The 18,536-nt window shown below is 34.1% G+C and overlaps 1 protein-coding gene across 1 annotated transcript in view; it reads right to left on the bottom strand.

Moving 5' to 3' along the window:
* Positions 1-306: 306 nt before the first annotated feature.
* LOC135216325 (pituitary homeobox 2-like) overlaps positions 307-18,536 on the bottom strand; it is a 107,288-nt gene continuing 89,058 nt past the window's right edge. The window contains exon 4 of the mRNA XM_064251499.1: positions 307-1,960. Coding sequence (XP_064107569.1) covers positions 1,391-1,960 — 570 coding nt within the window. The 3' untranslated portion in view covers positions 307-1,390. The remainder of the gene's footprint in view (positions 1,961-18,536) is intronic.

Here is an 18,536-nt window from a genome sequence, read left to right as displayed (position 1 = left end):
ATATTATATATATATATATATATATATAATATATATATATATATATATATATATATATATATATATATATATATATATATAATGTGTGTGTGCGTGGTCCATATGACGTGCATATTTTTACAGATATGCATATGCACATGTAAACCCGTAAACATAAAACACACACTATATGTATATATATACATTCATACATATATATATATATATATATATATATATAAATATATATATATATATATATATATATATATATATATATATATATATATATATATATATATATATATATATATATATATAGGCAAATATATATGAGCCCATGCTTTATACTGTCTTTGTTCGCATGATTTATGTTACATGTTACTTCGTTTACACAATTTCTTTTCTAATACACGTTTCTTTCTGAATATACAACTTCGTTTACACAATTACTTTCCTAATACACGTTTCTTTTTGAATATACATTGTAATGATGCACACTTCTCTAGGGTCATTTCAGTCGCAATGACAACTTGGTTGATGTGAGAAGTCACAAGAAAAGGCGGTGGATGTCAAACAAAGTTATGAACTTCCGACTCCACACCGCAACTTGGCAGGAAAGAGAATGGGGTGGGGAAAGGTTAGGGGTGGGGGTGGGCTTTAAGACCGTGCCTTAATCTTGCCCGTTTTCAGATGGATTTGCTGGCATCATAATTCAAAAGGTCCTCTTCTGTATTATTTCCACTTCGGATGGAAAGAGTTCACATATGCACCCAAAAACGCCAGAATTAGCGACTTGAATTCGCAGCGAATATAATTGCGTTATCTTAAAAGGAAAGTTTTTTTTGTTTCTGCTGGATGCCTTCTTATTTTCGTTATCCTATTCCGAGAGTTTTTCACTGGAATGAATCTTCTGTTGCTAAGTAGCTCGTAAAATAGATGCAACAGGTGATCACTTATTTCTTTCTCATTTCCAGGAAACAACAGTTACAAACCTTAATCATAATAATAATGATAATATTAATAATAATAATAACCCATTCGAAGAACTCAGGTCACTTTCTTTGCCGGACTGTAATTCTCGAGTCTGATCAAAATTTAATGTTGGTGACATTGTGTTCAATCCTGTCATTCATTTTTTTTTCCATTTGATGAGTCTGGTGCAGTCAATGACAAATTGTAATACCGAATTTTCATACACTTTTCAGTACATTTTCTGGGTGTTTTACTAACTGTGACGGTCAATGTCAGTAACACAAAATCGTTTGAAATGTCACATTTCTAACCAGCATTTGGATTATATAAATAGTCCTGTATGTATGTATGTATGTATGTATGTATATCACTCATAAAAACCAAACCATTCAAGAGGCTCCGGCTCCGCTTCAGCGTGGGAGCTTCTGCTGTCCCTTCAGACTGTTGACCTGTCACTCATGGAGTACTGGCAAGCGGACAGGGAGCTCTGTCGAGGGGACACGGGAGCGTAGGTGAAGGCCGGCGAGTGCGACTTCGCGGCCTTCAGGCGAAGGGAAGCTATCGAAGTGCTCATCGGGGAAGTCTGATCGCGATATACGTAGGGGGTTGTGGGGGCAGGGTAATGGCACGGCCCGGCGCTGGAACCCAGAGACGATGCCATCGACGTGGGCATGATGCCGGCGGCAGCCGCTGACGCGGAGCTGCCCATGCTCTGGGTGGGTGTCTGGAAGCAGTTGATGGGTGACATGGCCGATGGCTGCTGGCTCATCAGGGGGTTCATGTTGACCCCGTTGAAGCCCCAGGCGAAGCTCTTCGTGCTGAGGGCCGGGGGTGTGACCCTGGCCCAGTTGTTGTAGGAGGAGTAGCCGGAATATAAGCCGTCGTCGGGCCAGGCGAAGCCGTTGAGTTGGGCTCCCCATCCGCCCTTCAGGTCACCGGGCATGGCTGCGGTCATGGCGTGGCGCTCTCGTTTTCGCCACTTGGCTCTGCGGTTTTTAAACCATATCTGTGTGACGAGAAAAAAGAAGAAGGAGAAGAGGTTAGTTTTCCATGGATAAAAGAAATAAAAATAAGTTAGATTTCTGCCAAAGAGATGAATGAAACTATACAAAGCCGCTTCTATTATTAGGCGGGAAATTCTTCTGCACTGTTCGACTCTTGTGGGGAAGATTACGGCATATTTTGTATCTAATGTGTACCGAACAACAGCAACAATGACGACAGCAGCATCGGCGAAAATAGGCATGAACTGATTTTAAACACATTGTTGATGTTAATCTTGTTAACCAATTTCCATTTCTCTTTTTCTTTATGAAGTAAATCTGGGATTATCCTTCCTTTAAGTCAAGATTAGCGAATCAGCATTGTGATTTTTTCACACTAACAAAGCATTTGTGAATTTTGATTTTGTCGCATTTTCCACTTAATCCCTCTACAATAGTTTGAAAAATTGGATTTAGAATATTGTAACGCCTGTTGAAACAGCATAAATCTCTTTTTTTATTTATTTTTTTTATTCATGACAGCGTACGTGCGTCAAATAAAAAATAATCTTGTTATGTGCGACCAATGTTGATTTGTTTTCGGTGTGTTACGTTGCCATATCGGAAAGCATTTAGGACAGAATAAGTATTTGACTATAAAAAAAGACAAATACAAATAAATAAAAACATGCAATTACATAAAAAGTGGAATGCCAAAAATGACCGAGACATGGTTGGGAAAGCTCACAAATGCTTTAATCGCAAGGAAATTATGTATATCATTCCATTTGCAAATATGATGACATTCTTGAAACACTGGGAAATGGGCCATCTTTTCCACTCCACTGCTTGTCTCATTATTTCATTCCGCTATAATTATATCATACCTCTGCATGTGTCCAATTAAACAGTATCACTTTTAAAACTTAGATCAAGTTGCATATGTGTAAAATTTGTATCCATCTGCTGAATAGGTACTTACTTTAACAGCAACAGTTCATGGGATGTGTTACTTCGGCAGATTTGTAAATCATGGATTCAACTACTTATTTTGTGCATTTCAAAACATTTGAGAATTACAGGAATATCTTTAAGGACTACATACATTGTAAGAGCTTTGTTTGAGGGATCGCAAGTTTACAGCAGAAGTATTAAGAATAAGAAACATAACCATCATTATCTTGCATGTTGAGTAATTTAGGCTGTTTATTATAAATTTATTTTCACTCGTGTATTTTAAATACAGTTTTGGAGTATCCAACTGCAAGGAACACAGGGATGAAAAGGAACAAAGTGATGGAAAAAGACATTTGAGAATATAAAGCCAGATGTAAAACACAAGGAAATTGAAAGAAGGTAGAGCAAATAGAACATTGAAATAAGACAAAATTGAGCACTGAATGTGTAGGTAAAGAGGCAAAGAAAATCAACCTCGAAAAGAAAAAATGAATGAACAGAAATTCAATTGTAAGGAATGTGCTTGTAAAAATAGATGGCTCAACAAAATCATACATAAACAGAAACTTGAAAGTAAATTGTAAAACACGAAAAGTCTTACATGGAGCATCAGGAACGAATACCTCAGAGAATAAAGGTCCTAACAACATTGTTAAAGAAAAAAGAATCTTGAATAGAAAATACTTACCAAATGACACTCGTGACCAAAAACGAAATTTCAAAAATAAAGGATCAAAAGAGAGGGGTTAGAAATAGAAAAAGAAGCTTAAGAATAAAACGTCTGGCAAACGCGTTTTTTAAAATAAAATCCGAAATAAAAGATCTAAGAATAAGGAATTCATAACGGTTATTACATTTATGCGTATATACATCTATGGTTGTAGAAAAAAGACCATCTTTATTTAAAAGAAAACAGATAACTTAATGGAATATTTAGAAGAAAATCATCACCATTAGGTTGTTTATGAAAGGAAAGCATAATTAACAACAAACAAGAACAAAGAGCAATGCTGTATGTTGCATTTTATGTGTTCATTGTCCGACAACTACCACTATATCTCCTCAGACAACTTCACCGCGAATTAGAAAATAGCGTCTCACCATACTCTCACTCACAGGTAATCCTAGCAACTGCATTCTCACCATATTAACACGAACCAGTAACATCCAGTATCTCAGTGAGGGTTGATCTCTAAGAACAAAGAAGAAAGAGATGAGATTCAAGAGCCTTTGATGAGGGAAGCTACAGTATCAAGGAAAGCTATGTATTCCAAGAGCCTTCGACAGGGTATTTGTGATATCCTTCACCTTCCAGTTACGATGGCACTATGGAATCGAGGTTTATAATACAGAAGTTATGACATTCATGGATTTTACGAGGGAGACTATGGTGTCAAAAATAGTTTAAAGATAATATTCTATAACCTTTAATAAGAGGGAAGCGGTGTTATGCGGAAAACTTTAGATGAAGATTTAGATTTTGTTAAAACACATTTTCCCAAATTCTCTTAGGTTTCTTGCTACCGAGGAGACCTTCGATATTCCTAATCAATTTTCCATATCAGAAGCATAAGAACTGGCAAAGAAAAGCGAGATTAAGTAACCATGAAGAAAGTAACCTGCCACTGTTTCCAGTCAGTTAGAAAATTATATGTTATAATGAACGGCATTTTTGATTGCTGGGACGTAGTTTTCGTCAGTGACGACTATTTTAAGGCACCCAATTTTTTCAAAAGAAAAATATATATATTTTTTTGCGAATGCCCTTTCCTTTACAATTAAGAAATTAATACGCTCACCAGTCTGAGATTGAACTGTAAATCAATTTCTACTTGCATATACGGTACTGTCATCTCCGTATCGATGAGTGCAAATAGTTATAATAAAACACGGTTTCGAGGATCTTATTCTAGTTGATAAAATGTTTAGATATATCTCCTTAATTGGTGTTGATATACGGATTCGATATTTCCTGTGTTCTTACAGCTTTGTGGAATCTACCTTCTCTTGTATTTAATTTGTGTGTGATCATCATTCTTCCCACTGAGAGGAGGCCTTCTGCCTCGAGACTTCTTAAATCGCACCTAAGTTGTTAGTTCACATGGCTTTATTTTCTACAAAAGATGGAAAGGAAAATAATGGGAAATCTCTCTAAATTAGCCTGAACTGACTCTTCACTCGAATGTCCAGTTCTAAGATAAGTTAGACTCGGTAGTTCTTGGTCAGCAGTCTAAAATCTCAAGTAATATACTTTCGTGTTCTTTCGTTGGCTTAGTAACATACGATTCTTAATTGAATTTTCCACTGAACTTCGTATTTATGTAAAGATTTACCTCCCAAGCAATACCAAATCTTTCCTTTTACGTAGAATTTTCCTTCTTCATAATATCAAAATTATCATGTTTTAATAACATACGATTCTTAATTGAATTTTTCACTAAACTCTCTATTTACTAAAGCTTTACCTCCCAGGCAATACCAAAGCTTTCCTTTCATGTAGAGACTTACCAAGTAACGTCAAAATTATCCCCTCGTCTAGAGTTCTTCGCCGTTAATGCCGAAATTTCCCCCCCGCACCTAGAGATTTGCCTTTTTAATTCCACCGCTGCGAATCCGTCCGTCAAAATAAAGGTGCACTGAAATGAGATTATCATTTACTTGGCAGAGACACAAATGAATTTCTGACGGCGTCACCCCACTTATTCTCATTCGCTTGCATTTTAATTTCACTCCCACTCCAAGTATATTAGAAGGAAGGGGAGAAGCCCCGGGTGGGGAGAGGGCGAGAAGGGTATAACTATGAATCATCTCGAGGGAGATCATCCACGGTAATAATACTAATCATCTCGAGATAATTGGAAAGTCGTCATCTTCAGTTTTCCATTTCGTCTTTTTTTTCTTCCTCTTTATTTTTTCATTCTTTCTTGTCCCTTTGCACTTGCCCCTTAATGAGTTTATCCATGACCCTTATTATCTTTCTCTCTCTCGCTCTCTCTCTCTCTCTCTCTCTCTCTCTCTCTCTCATTACAACTTACCTCGCTGTTAATCTGATTGTCTCTAATTACCGTTAATGTTTCCGCTTTCTTGCTTTCCCGTAAAACAAGGGAGGTGTTTCTTCGTCTTGTTCGTGTTCATTATTTCAAAGGATCATTATTCAAAGGAGTATTTTACATTTGCTTATATGTAAGCATAAAAAAGTGCTTTGCCTACGTGCAAGCATAAAAAAATATGTTTTTGTATAAGTACAACAAAATGTATTTGCTTACGTGTAAGCATAAAATAAATTATTTCTCTTGATAGACTGATCGTTCGATACGATCATAGGACCCGTTTTCTAATGAATTTAAGGAACTCTGTGATTTCTTTAATATTACAGATACTGATAACACTGACATTAATCATACCCACGACATTTAGAACGACAATCATAATAATAATTATTATTATTATTTGGTGGTTTTGTTGTTTAAATCACTTCATTTTTGTCAGCACTCTGTAGCATAAAACATGAATAATGCATGTATAATGCCCTTAATCCGCGGTTATTCATGATAATTGACCCAAATCAATCTATCTTGAGAGTTAATCACTATTTCATCCCACTTTTTAAACTGGGAATTGATACGCTTCTCCCCTGTTTATCGCCAACTCCTCTAAGTCTCAATAAAATTTCCTGGAATTATTATTATTCGAAATGCACAATTACTGAAGAAACTAAAAAGGCCTTTGACTTGGGAAAGAAGGCTTCTATAGAACAGAATACCAGTATCTAAAAAAATAAAAACAAGAAATTAGGAACAGAGTATAAAATTAATCAATAATAAAGATCAATCAACAGCAATAGACAGGTAATAAATTCAAAGAATCGATTTACTGTTGCCCAGATTGGGTCAGCCTCTTGCATCAATAGTCTTTTTCTAAGTTAGCAGAATTAAGGTACCTTAGTCTGGGGGGCATATTCCCGAACTGTAGCCAAGTACCGAGACCTCCCCTGAGAAAATAAAAATAAAAAGCGGGACGCCATATCTTAAAAACTAACCAAAGAATTTTCTTAAAAATAATCTCATTATGTTTACCATACCCAAATTACTTTGTAGCTGGCATTTCTACACCTAACCCAACCTAATCTAACTTCTCCTAGGGGCATGGGAAAAAAAACGGGACTGTTGCAACACTATTATAGTAAACATCTTGCGCCCGGGAGGATCTTGGGGTCTTCATCCTCTGTTATAGTACCACCATTTTTCATTGTATGGCTATATTACTCATAAAGAATAAAACAGTATGAATTCATAACGTTATTTTCTTAAGTGTGTAACGCCTAGTTGCCTTGTACGCATCTCTTGCTGACAACATTTACGCTCTGATATTTCTCATGACTTAGGCTCTGCGTAACTTTTTCAAAACAACAAAACGAAAAATATAGGTAATGTCAAAGTGACGGACGGAAGTTAACTGAAGTCAAAAAATAACTGTATTTTCTGTTTAAAAATATTCGCCAAGGCTACAATGAACTGACTGTCTATACTCTGTTTTTTTTCATCTGTCCATCTGCCTGTGTTGTTTTTGTATGGTAACACTGCGTCCCGGGCTTTATATAGTTACATTCAGCTTGCATTCAACGATTATAATAATATCCTATTTCGAATATTAACGGTGTAATTCGCATACAGTAAATTATTAAAACAATTTTCAGTTGCAAATGTACACCCAGATATCCTTTTATTTAACCTAACACTTACACACAGCGTAACTATTTACCGGGACGCAGTGTTGCCATACACAAACACCATAGGCAGATGGACAGATGAAAAAAAACAGAGTATAGTGATGTCAGCCAATGCCACCAGCAGGCATAGAGACTTAAGCCTTCAATACACTTTTAACTTACATGACCCTTCGGAAGAGTTGCCTCTTCTACATTCTACTTCCGAGGGTCGTGGCAACCTTCAAAGAAAGGCAAGTACACATTTCTACAGCGACAAATCTTAAACTATACTTCCCTTAACATTGCCTTAATGTAATCTAATTTTGCAATAGGCATAGTCTTCAACCTGAACTCTGCCAACTATTGTGCATTAAACCATAAAAAAATAATATTTTTCAAAATTGTTTTCAAGAATTTGTTTAGATATATATGTCTTTGATGGGTCTTTGTAAAGTTAGTTTTCATGCTAGAATACTCACTTTGTGGCGATTTTAAAACCAATTATGTGTAGGAAACAAATTAACAGAATTGAAAGGTCAAACTGAAGAGTTGAAGTTACCTAAAAACAAAATATTGTAGGCTGAACCTTAAAAACATTCGCCAAAAATAAAGTAATATTAATACATACATTTTTTTGCCAGTTACAGTAAATTGCCATTATTGCTTTTCTTAGCAGCCATTGCAAAAGAAAACATTCTAACCTAATTTCACACTGTATATATATATATATATATATATACAAAGAAAATTTGTTTAATTTATTGTGCGGATACTTGTTTTCAATTTTGACACTGTTCAAGAAAAAGATTATACTTCTTTGCCTAATTTTTTTTTATCAAAACGTATTTACATGCACGAGTAACTGAACTGAAATGAGTATATTATACATAATACTCATAATGAAGTGGATATATTGCAACTACGATACAGTGCTATATCTTTTCGATTTTGCCATTGTTTTTACGACATTTACGCACACGTTTATAAAATAGTATAATTATACAGTAAATATGAGATAACGTGTAACTGGTAATTTTCAATTAACCGTAAAGACATCTCAGGATTTCCAGTTTAAAAAAGAGAGCGATATTCGTAGCAGATTCTGTTAAGAATTTCCACTATCAGAATATGTCGATCAGATTATCAAAATGTTAATAACTTTTGATTTATTCATTAAGTACAGATTAATTTTGTGGTAGAGTTACGACTGGAAATGTAATTTTCTTATTAGAGCTAAAAATGTCGACTACAATAAAAGAGGCGGTTGAACAAAGATGGCAAAAGAAAAAAAGGTGATCAAGATATGATATCATTGTGCTCCTGATGAGACAAACAAACAATAAAACTTGGCAGTTAGCTCATTTAAAAAAAAAAAAAAAAAAAAACGGAAGAAGAAAATGTAACAGTGGAAAGAAATTGGAAACATGAAATTAACTGCACGAGGAATTCTCGTCATGCGCAAAAGCAACGTAATCTTATAAATACTGAAGGTAATTAACTTAGGACAGAAAAACTCGAATCACGGGTCGTACTATATTGTTCTCTGTTGTCATCTCTTACACTGCAGTCTAGTGCTTTGTTATCATGACATCTGTCCGTGCAATAAAGATGCGGGAAAACTCCTTTCTTGGCATCACCTGTAGAAATTAATAAGACAAAAGGGAAGGTAATCCCACCTGTCATCGTTATCGATTTGAACGATTAAATTAGATTCAGAATGATTGATGAAGTACCGAAGGACTGAGGTTACTTTGGCCAAAGGCTGACCGTTGAAAAGATCAGGAATGATGGGTTTGTTAAATAATTTTTTATTGAAATTTTGCGCTGTGCTTAATTTGGGCATCGCTTTCGTAAAGGAATGAGTTGCTGATATATTATGTAAGAAAAAAATTCAGGGATTTCAGTCTATCATCTCCCGGGAGATGATAGCGGATTTTGTTTGACGAATGATAGAAAAGGTAGAACGACCAGTACAGCTTTGGCATATCATATCATTTTGACAAGATGACGTCATGGCAGAAAGAACATTTGCAGCTGTATCTTTTACTCTTGAAAAAACCAATATTGAAAAAGACAACACGACATGGGAAGAGAACGTTTGCTGCGACGTCACGGTTTTTTTTATCAGACCAGTCTTGGTTACGAGCCTCCTCTAAATATTGATATGCAAAACACCTATGATTCATTTGAGCGATAAAACATTCTTGATAAACAATCACAGTTGCTTCAACGTCCGACGATGTTGAAAGGAAAGGACACTTGTTACGTTGAGCAATCGCTTCTCTCTGCTCAGTTCTTTCATCACAATGCAAGATAAAGACTGATAAGCCCCTCGAGAGTAAGCTCTCCCACATGTGGGGTGATCTCAGGAATATTCTACAAAGGCTTTGGTGAGTCATCGAAAGAATAAATTCACATTTCAACAGTGTGATAAAATTTGAAGATTTACGCTAACATCCAGTTAATTCTAAACCTTGAATATTTGTCATGCTCAGGGAATAAGAATTCCAAAATCCGAAGGTATGTAGAAATAAAAATGAACTCTCCCTAACTATTGGCTTAATTTTACGGTTGAAGCAAATTGTAATGAAAGTATCACGATTGTGTGAGTGAGTCACCGATAGGCCACCCCACTGATATATCGCCAGTTATTGGGGTCGAGGCCTCGTCTAGTTTCTCTGGGCTTATTTGATAATTTAGCACTCATAAATGACTAATAAATCTGTAGCAGATCCAGAGGTATTGCGTCTAGGATGAAGTTGCTAGCCCCATAGTCAATGCATTGCGTGAGATACTGTGCTGAGCGCATGAAATTTCTTGTGGACTATAGTTTTTATTCGCTACACGGGGAGTAAGCCTAAAAACTATTTTGTTGTTGTTTTTGTTGTTCTTGTTCATGCTGATGTTCTTGTCGGGGAGTAGGAAAGCCCTACGGAAAAGCCTAAAAAAGTCTGAGAAAGGTGTTTCGTGTTGAGTTAAGAAACAGGAATTTTAGGATAGGATATATATGATTTATCCATTAGAATGAAAATGCAAAAAATAAGTAATGCGCATGTCAAACAGTACAGAACCATTATTTTTAATAAAATATAGCGTATATATTTTGATTTTCGTTGGTGAAACAACTCGCTATTTGATTGTAGATTTTAGCAAGTGCACTGAGTAAGCTGGAGGTCAGATCGCACCTTGTTTCTTTTTCTATAAAATACCCGATTCAATCGTGATATTTTACATAATTATCATTGCGTACTGAAGATGGTAAAGAAGTTATTGCTTGTGTTTTCTTTATTTTCACAGACAAATGGATCGAAAAAAATTAATATAAATAATTTAAAAGAAAAATTGTTGATACATTTTTAATGCAACTGATCATAGTAGGGCCAAAGAAGGTAAGTTATTAAGTTCATTTGCATGACAGCCATTTTAAGACCCAAATTAAAGATCTGGCAACATGATAGCTCCTCAGTCATAACGTCTTTGAATTCAAATCTCTTTGGTAATGCTGTTAGATTCTATAGTTAGAGTAGTCTTCCTTATAGTGGTGATAACTATTAAGTTGACTATTACTATGCATAAGTTCCGACATCATAAAGCCTGAAGTTTGACAGAGTAACAACTAAGAGTCACGATGCGTGACTGCTAATCGCTTAATGACTGATGTAACAAATACTATAATAGGGCTGCAGTGACTGTTGCCTAATCGCTTTGGAGAGAAGGATGGACCTGCTGTTCTCCCAACCCTACCCAGTGTAGACTACCCTCCAACAGTAACAAAAAGAAACTCTACTTGCTTTAGTTCCCCTTTCCCCACAACGTCGCCTCCCCCCAAAAAATAAAGCTTTAATTCGGTAATACTATTTCCTGCAAACGCCCCCACCCAAAAAAAAATCTAATTTCCCTCTGCTTCACACTAAGTTACCCTCATATCATAGAAAAAAAAAGTTCTTCCAACTTTATTTCCCCTTTCCACACAGTAACCCCCAATAACAATATACTAATTACGATATACTAATATTAATAATTAATAATAGTATATAATCTAAATATATATATAAGTAATATCTATATATATTATATAAGATAATATATATATATTAATAGCTATATATATGATATTTATATATATATATATATATATATAATATATAGATATATATATATAAATCTATATACATATATATATATATAATATATATATAGATATATATATATATATATATATATATATAATAGTTATATATATACATATATAAAACTATAAGAAAAAACTTTGATTTCTCTCTTCTTCAAAATCATAATATTATAAAACCATAAAAGTAAAATTGTAATTACCCTCTTCAAAAATTCCATTTGATTCGCCTTCATATAGGTTTTCTCGTCCTTGTCCGTCAACATATAGGTCAGCGTTTCTTAACCTGGGGTGCCGAAATCAATTTCAGGGAGTGCTGGGGAGGGTCACATATGTGGCGGTAAAATATCAGTGTTTCTCTAGTGAAGGAATACTTTTGGACAAATGTATTTTTAACGCAATTTTTAAATACAATAAACTTTAACCTGATTTTCAGATGTGTTGTAGCATGGTGATAAAAAAACACTTAATTTGTACGAGCGTTCTACACTTTCGTATTAAGTCAGCATCACAAGCTTTGTGATAAAACTACAGTGGACACGTTCGGTACGTGTGCTAATGTCTCACGCCAGATCATTGGAGGATATGTTTTCTCTCTCTCTCTCTCTCTCTCTCTCTCTCTCTCTCTCTCTCTCTCTCTCTCTCCAATGTGTCTCATAATATTTTTATATGAATGGACAGATGACGTTTCAAACCTACACTAATGCAGTAGGCCTAGATGTATTTTGAGCCTATCATGATTACAACCTTTCTGCTGAAATTTTATTGAAGGAATGATTGGCTGACTATATTTTGCACACATTTATTATTACGGCCTATAACCAACGTGAATAAATGTGTTCGTCAGATTGTTTATCTGTTATATTTTTAAAACTTATTTTCGTATTTTTTTTATGTCTTTACTTTATCTTTGTAGTAACTAGGTGTTAACCAATGGTAGGGGGTGCTGAGGTCGAAAAGGTTAAGAAACGCTGATATAGGTTAATCTTCGCTTTCCCACAACAATCTTTTATTTATGAAATTAAAACATTCAGATAAATAAAGTTAATGATTAGAAAACGAGCTCCAAAAATTCAGATAAATAAAGTTAATGTTTAGAACGGGCCCCCAGTCATTGCAATATGAAACACTTCGGGTACATTCAGTGACCTAAATATCTACTCAGAGTCACTTCTGCCCTCGCGTCAATTATTCGTTCAGTTGAAAGATGATTCGATGGAGTTATTAACGGCCGGATTATACGTATTAGAGATGGAGTAGGTGATGAAACAGCGCGTAGGTTGGCGTCGTAATCAGTAGCGGAAGTGTTAGTGTAGTTGACAAGGGCCCCTCAGCGATGATGTCGCAAGTACTGAGCTCGCTGTGTATTTGTTCAAATATAGTACGTACTCGTGTGTTTGCTGTGATTCTTTTTTACTTATCATATATGGTAATTTTGATCAGTGGAGCTCGCTGCGTGTGTGTGTGTGTGTGTGTTTTTCACTTATCATATATGGTAATGTTGCTTAGTGGCGCCACCTGTGTATCAGTTCAAATGTAAAACGTACTCTTCTGTTAGCTGTGATTTTACTTTTTTTATTTTTTTTCGTCTTACAAGGTAATTTTGATCTGTGGGAGACTTTGATACCAGTTGTTGCTCTTTTACACTCCTTTATTATAACACTGATAATAATGATAGCAATGACCATGTTTATAGCTTGACTGCAATGGTAGTACGTCAGCGGGTGGTTAATATGTTAACGATTCATTCTCTTATGTTTTTCCCTATAGTTTGCCTAAAGACGTATTTGTCTAACCTCTTGGCCACAATAAATAGTTAATAAAATATTCTATTAGTTATTCAGGGACAGACAAAATAGAAATAGTGACAGAAATCTGCCAAACACTGATTTGCGGATATTAACTAAAAGTGCAAATTGACCCGCAAAAAGAAAGATCTAGAAGACAGAACAAAAGTCAAACACAAAACAAGAATACTATTTTTTTTTAAATTACGGTTTTATAACAGTGACCTACTCCATTTACAATGTCTATTCATTCGTTGAACTCATTACACTCGAATGTCTAGGAATATCTAATTTTGATGTAACAAAATATAATGGTTTGAGATATTATGTTTCAAAATGATACTCTGGAACTCTAGTTATTCAAGTTACTTTAAACTACAAAAAGACCGTCTCTCTGAATATCTGTTATAACCGTCGCTAGAAATGGCTAGGAGCAGATAGGTAGAGAACGAGCTCCCGCACATTTTGTTAATTTAAAGAAAAACAATAATTATAAACACCAACTAAAAGGAATAGTAGGATTGTGATGCTGCTACCGTATCAGAAATACCTTTTAACCGTCAATGACATTTGGGGCACTGTTTTATTGTCAGTTGCCAGTTTTGAAAAATCATAAATCACATCGCCAAATAATTCACTACTATTGACTTTGCCGGCAATCCAGTACTTCAGAATCGTAATCTAAAGATAAAATATGAGCAGTATGTAGAGGCACTTCTCTTACCAGAAATGAATGATAAACAGGTGGACACACTGATAAAACAAATTAATAGATTAATCGAAAAAATTTGATTTTCTACTTCCTGGGAAAGACTAAACAATAGAAAAATAGAAGGCGTAAATGTGACTGGTAACAGGCTTCAGGAATCTGGAAATAGCGGCAAAGGGATACAACAAAATAAAAAATCTAACGTAAAAGAGTGCGTGGTATATGCGATAAACTTAGATAGCTATTCTTGACGTGCGTGTTTCGTTTGGTTCGAGAGACATACATATACCACAAGTGAACCACTGCAGGCAACTAGTCACGAGGCTATTTACGGGAAATTTGGCGAAATCCAGCCAGCGATTCCAAAGATATTCCCGCCGCCATAAACAAAGGGTCACATAATTCCGCCCAGTGCATTTACATCCAGAATCTGGGAAATTCAAAATATACTGGAACTGGAACAACCGGTGAAAAATTCCGAGCAAAGAGAAATCTGGGCAACTCTATGCCACAGCATTACGCCTCCTGGATCCCGTAAATATTTTGAAAAAATCAAGCAGATTTCGGCCATACTTATTTCACTCTTTTCCTTTTATGTTTGGAATGGCTGCAAAGCTTGCGCGCCATTATTGCCATCACCGTTTTTATTTTTTCTTATTTCCTTAATCACAGGCGGAATTTATTTTTTTCCAGGGGGCGTAGTCAGTTACATTAGCACAACGAGGTCTCACTGAAATGTTCGCTTCATTTTTTGCTCTGTATTTCCATATGGATGCGGCGGGAAAAAGCAGGTCTAAATTCGCTAGAAAAATAGGTATTACTTCTTATTTGTTTTTATGGACAATCATTAATATAAATCCAAGCTGCTTTACATTTGTACAGAAGTTACTAAATATGGTATGTCATTTATTTTTTGCCTTAACTTTTACTAAATAAAAAAAAATCCAAGGACTTTATAAATGTAAATAACTACATGATGAATAAATAAATCGCATCCAATTCTAAATTAAATAGATTTAACGAAGTTCGAAATATATACCTTCGATTGCTTTGCATTTACGAAATGAGATAGTTAAAATATCTGAACAGCATGCAAGAGAGAGAGAGAGAGAGAGAGAGAGAGAGAGAGAGAGAGAGATGGCCTAGTTTACTTGTTTGACCTCATTCTTTTCAGGAAGGAATCGTTCAATCATGCAAGATTGACTTTAACATCAATGTTAATGTTTCCATAAAGACAACTATTATTGGAATTGTCCCCCTTAGATATGCGTGATTTGAAACTTTTTCCGTGATGATTATTTTCATCAACTGAAAAATGTCCAAGCAATATTGACAACGTGTTCATCTGCTGTTGTTTTAAAAAGTTTGGTCTAGTTTTATAAAAAGAAATTCGAAATTTGGTTTTTTAGTTGCTGTGAATTTTTCAAGTTATTTGCAAACTGTTTTTTAGTGAACTAAATGGATACTTTTCACTACGTAACTGTCACTCACCAGTCAACGATTTTATGAAACTCTTTGTTTGTTTGTTTGTTTTCCTCGATATGAGGAAGACTTTTTTTTTTTTTTTTTTCTAACCATATTTTGCTCTTCGTATAAGGTAATCGAATTTTAACTCAATGAGTAGTTCTTAACAGACTTTTTTTAATGAAATTTATATAAGATTGGATAAACAAGTTGGAATATGTTAACCTCATTTTACCGATAGATTTCAACATTTAAAGCAGAACAATTGATGTATGTTGTAATTCTATAAACTTAGTGTAATTACAATGTTTAACTATATAGCAGTAACTCATTCATTACGAAGAATTCAGTCAGCTGATAACAATTGAGTCAGCCAGAAGTTTAATAAGAATTTTATAGTATACGAAAGTTTTCTCATTTGTCAAAATGAGACTTCTCTAAAAATGGAATTTTTAACAAATCGTCATTTTCATTCGTTAAAAAGCAAGGGAATAAATTTGTGATAGGAAAAAGACTCGGATGTTTATTAGAAGAATTTTATAGTAACTAGGGAAATAATGGTCTGTTTATTATGTGCAGTACATAGAGAAATATATACCGTTAAATAATAGGCGTCAATCAACAGATCTTCAACAGGACAATGTCCTTCTCTTAGCAAACGTCAAAAAATAAATAAATAAATTAATAAATAAAATAAAATGAAACTATCTCTCCGCACTGAGAAAACGTGACATTGTCTTTCATAACATCCGTGTTATCTGATACGATATCAGTGACGTCATACCGGCCGCATCGACTCTCTCGATCCCTATCTTTCAACTCCGAATGATCGATGGTGATAAGTTGCGGCCGAAAGGGTCTCCTCTTGCACCAACTGCTCGCTGGGTGAGTCGTGGTGTTTGCCCCGCCTCTCTTGCTACAGTGTGATTCGTCGACATTTAAGCTAAAAATTGGTAATTACCTGTCTATGAATTCGAATTTTAACCAAAACTGGTAATCATTAGTCTTTGGATTCGAATTTTATCTAAAACCGGTAATTATTTGTCTCTGAATTCGAATTTTTACTAAAACTGGTAATAATCAGTCTATGAATTCGAATATTAACCAAAACTGGTAAATTATTAGTCTTTGAATTCGAATTTTAACAAAACTGGTAATTATTTGTGTCTGAATTCGAATTTTTACTAAAACTGGTAATTACCAGTCTATGAATTCGAATTTTAACAAAACTGGTAATTATTAGTCTTTGGATTCGAATTTTAACTAAAACTGGTAAATATTTGTCCTTGAATTCGAATTTTAGGTAAAACTGGTAATTATAAGTCTTTGATTTCGTGAATTCGAATTATAACCAAAACTGGTAATTATTAGTCTTTAAATACGAATTTAAATAAAACTGGTAATTATTAGTCTTTGAATACGAATTTTAACTAAAACTGGTGATTATTTATCTTTGAATTCGAATTTTAACCAAATCTGGTAATTATTTGTCTCTGAATTATTATTTTTTTTCTAAAACTGGTAATTACTAGTCCTTGAATTCGAATTTTAACCAAAACTGGTAATTATTAGAACTTTGAATCTTAATTTTAGCTAAAACTGGTAATTATTAGTCTTTGAATTCGAATTATAACCAAAACAGGTAATTATTAGTCTTTGAATTCGAATTTTAACCAAAACAGGTAATTATTAGTCTTTGAATTCGAATTTTAACCAAAACAGGTAATTATTAGTCTTTGAATTCGAATTTTAACCAAAACAGGTAATTATTAGTCTTTGAATACGAATTTTAACTAAAACTGGTAATTATTAGTCTTTGAATACGAATTTTAACCAAAACTGGTAATTATTAGTCTTTGGATTCAAATTTCAATAAAACTGGTAATATCAGTCTTTGAATTCGAATTTTATCTAAAACCGGTAATTAGCCTTTGAATTCGAATTTTTTCCAAAACTGGTAATTATTAGTCTGTGAATTCTAATTTTATCTAAAACCGGTAATTATTAGTCTTTGAATTCGAATTTTAACTAAAACTGGTAATTATTTGTCTCTGAATTCGAATTTTAACTAAACCTGGTAATTATTTGTCTCTGAATTCGAATTTTAACTAAAACTGGTAATTATTTGTCTCTGAATTCGATTTTTTAAAACTGGTAATTATTAGCCTTTGAATTTGAATTTTATCTAAAACCGGTAATTATATATTAGTCTTTGAATTCGAATTTTAATTAAAACTGGTAATATCAGTCTCTGAATTCGATGTTTATGGTTATGGTTTCATTAAATTCTACAGTGCGGGTTTTGAAAAATAGTTGACCACAATTTCTATAAAATGCCATATAGAAAAATATATGATTGCGAAATGAACGTTTATACATAGAGTCTCTGTATTTTGCATATATACACATACCATACATACACACATATATACATACATACATATCCATATATATCTATATATATATATATATATATATATATATATATATATGAGTGCTTCCAAATAAAAAAAAAAGTACAACAGTCACTGAAAAATTCATACTTTCCAACTGCTTAAATGTGGATAGCGTTTCCAAAGCATAATTACTTAAATAACCAAATTCAACAAATTATCAGAAGTATCTTTGTTTTATTTTGAATGTGTAGTACACGTTTCGGTCGCTTTTCTATGAGCTTTTGATATTGGTCGAATGAATCAGTCTTAAACTCTGTTCTGGGACATGGAAGGAAAAGGTTAATTAATTTTTGAAAAATCGCTCACCTGAGATTTCTCTCACATTTGTTATGTGCATCGTTAAAGGGCCTACACATATTTTGGATTGTAATCCCACGTCCTTGGTTTCA

The sequence above is a fragment of the Macrobrachium nipponense genome, chromosome 6 (genome assembly GCF_015104395.2).
Source record: "Macrobrachium nipponense isolate FS-2020 chromosome 6, ASM1510439v2, whole genome shotgun sequence".
NCBI classification, from domain to species: Eukaryota; Metazoa; Arthropoda; class Malacostraca; order Decapoda; family Palaemonidae; genus Macrobrachium; species Macrobrachium nipponense.
This window is presented reverse-complemented; position numbering and strand designations above follow the sequence as displayed.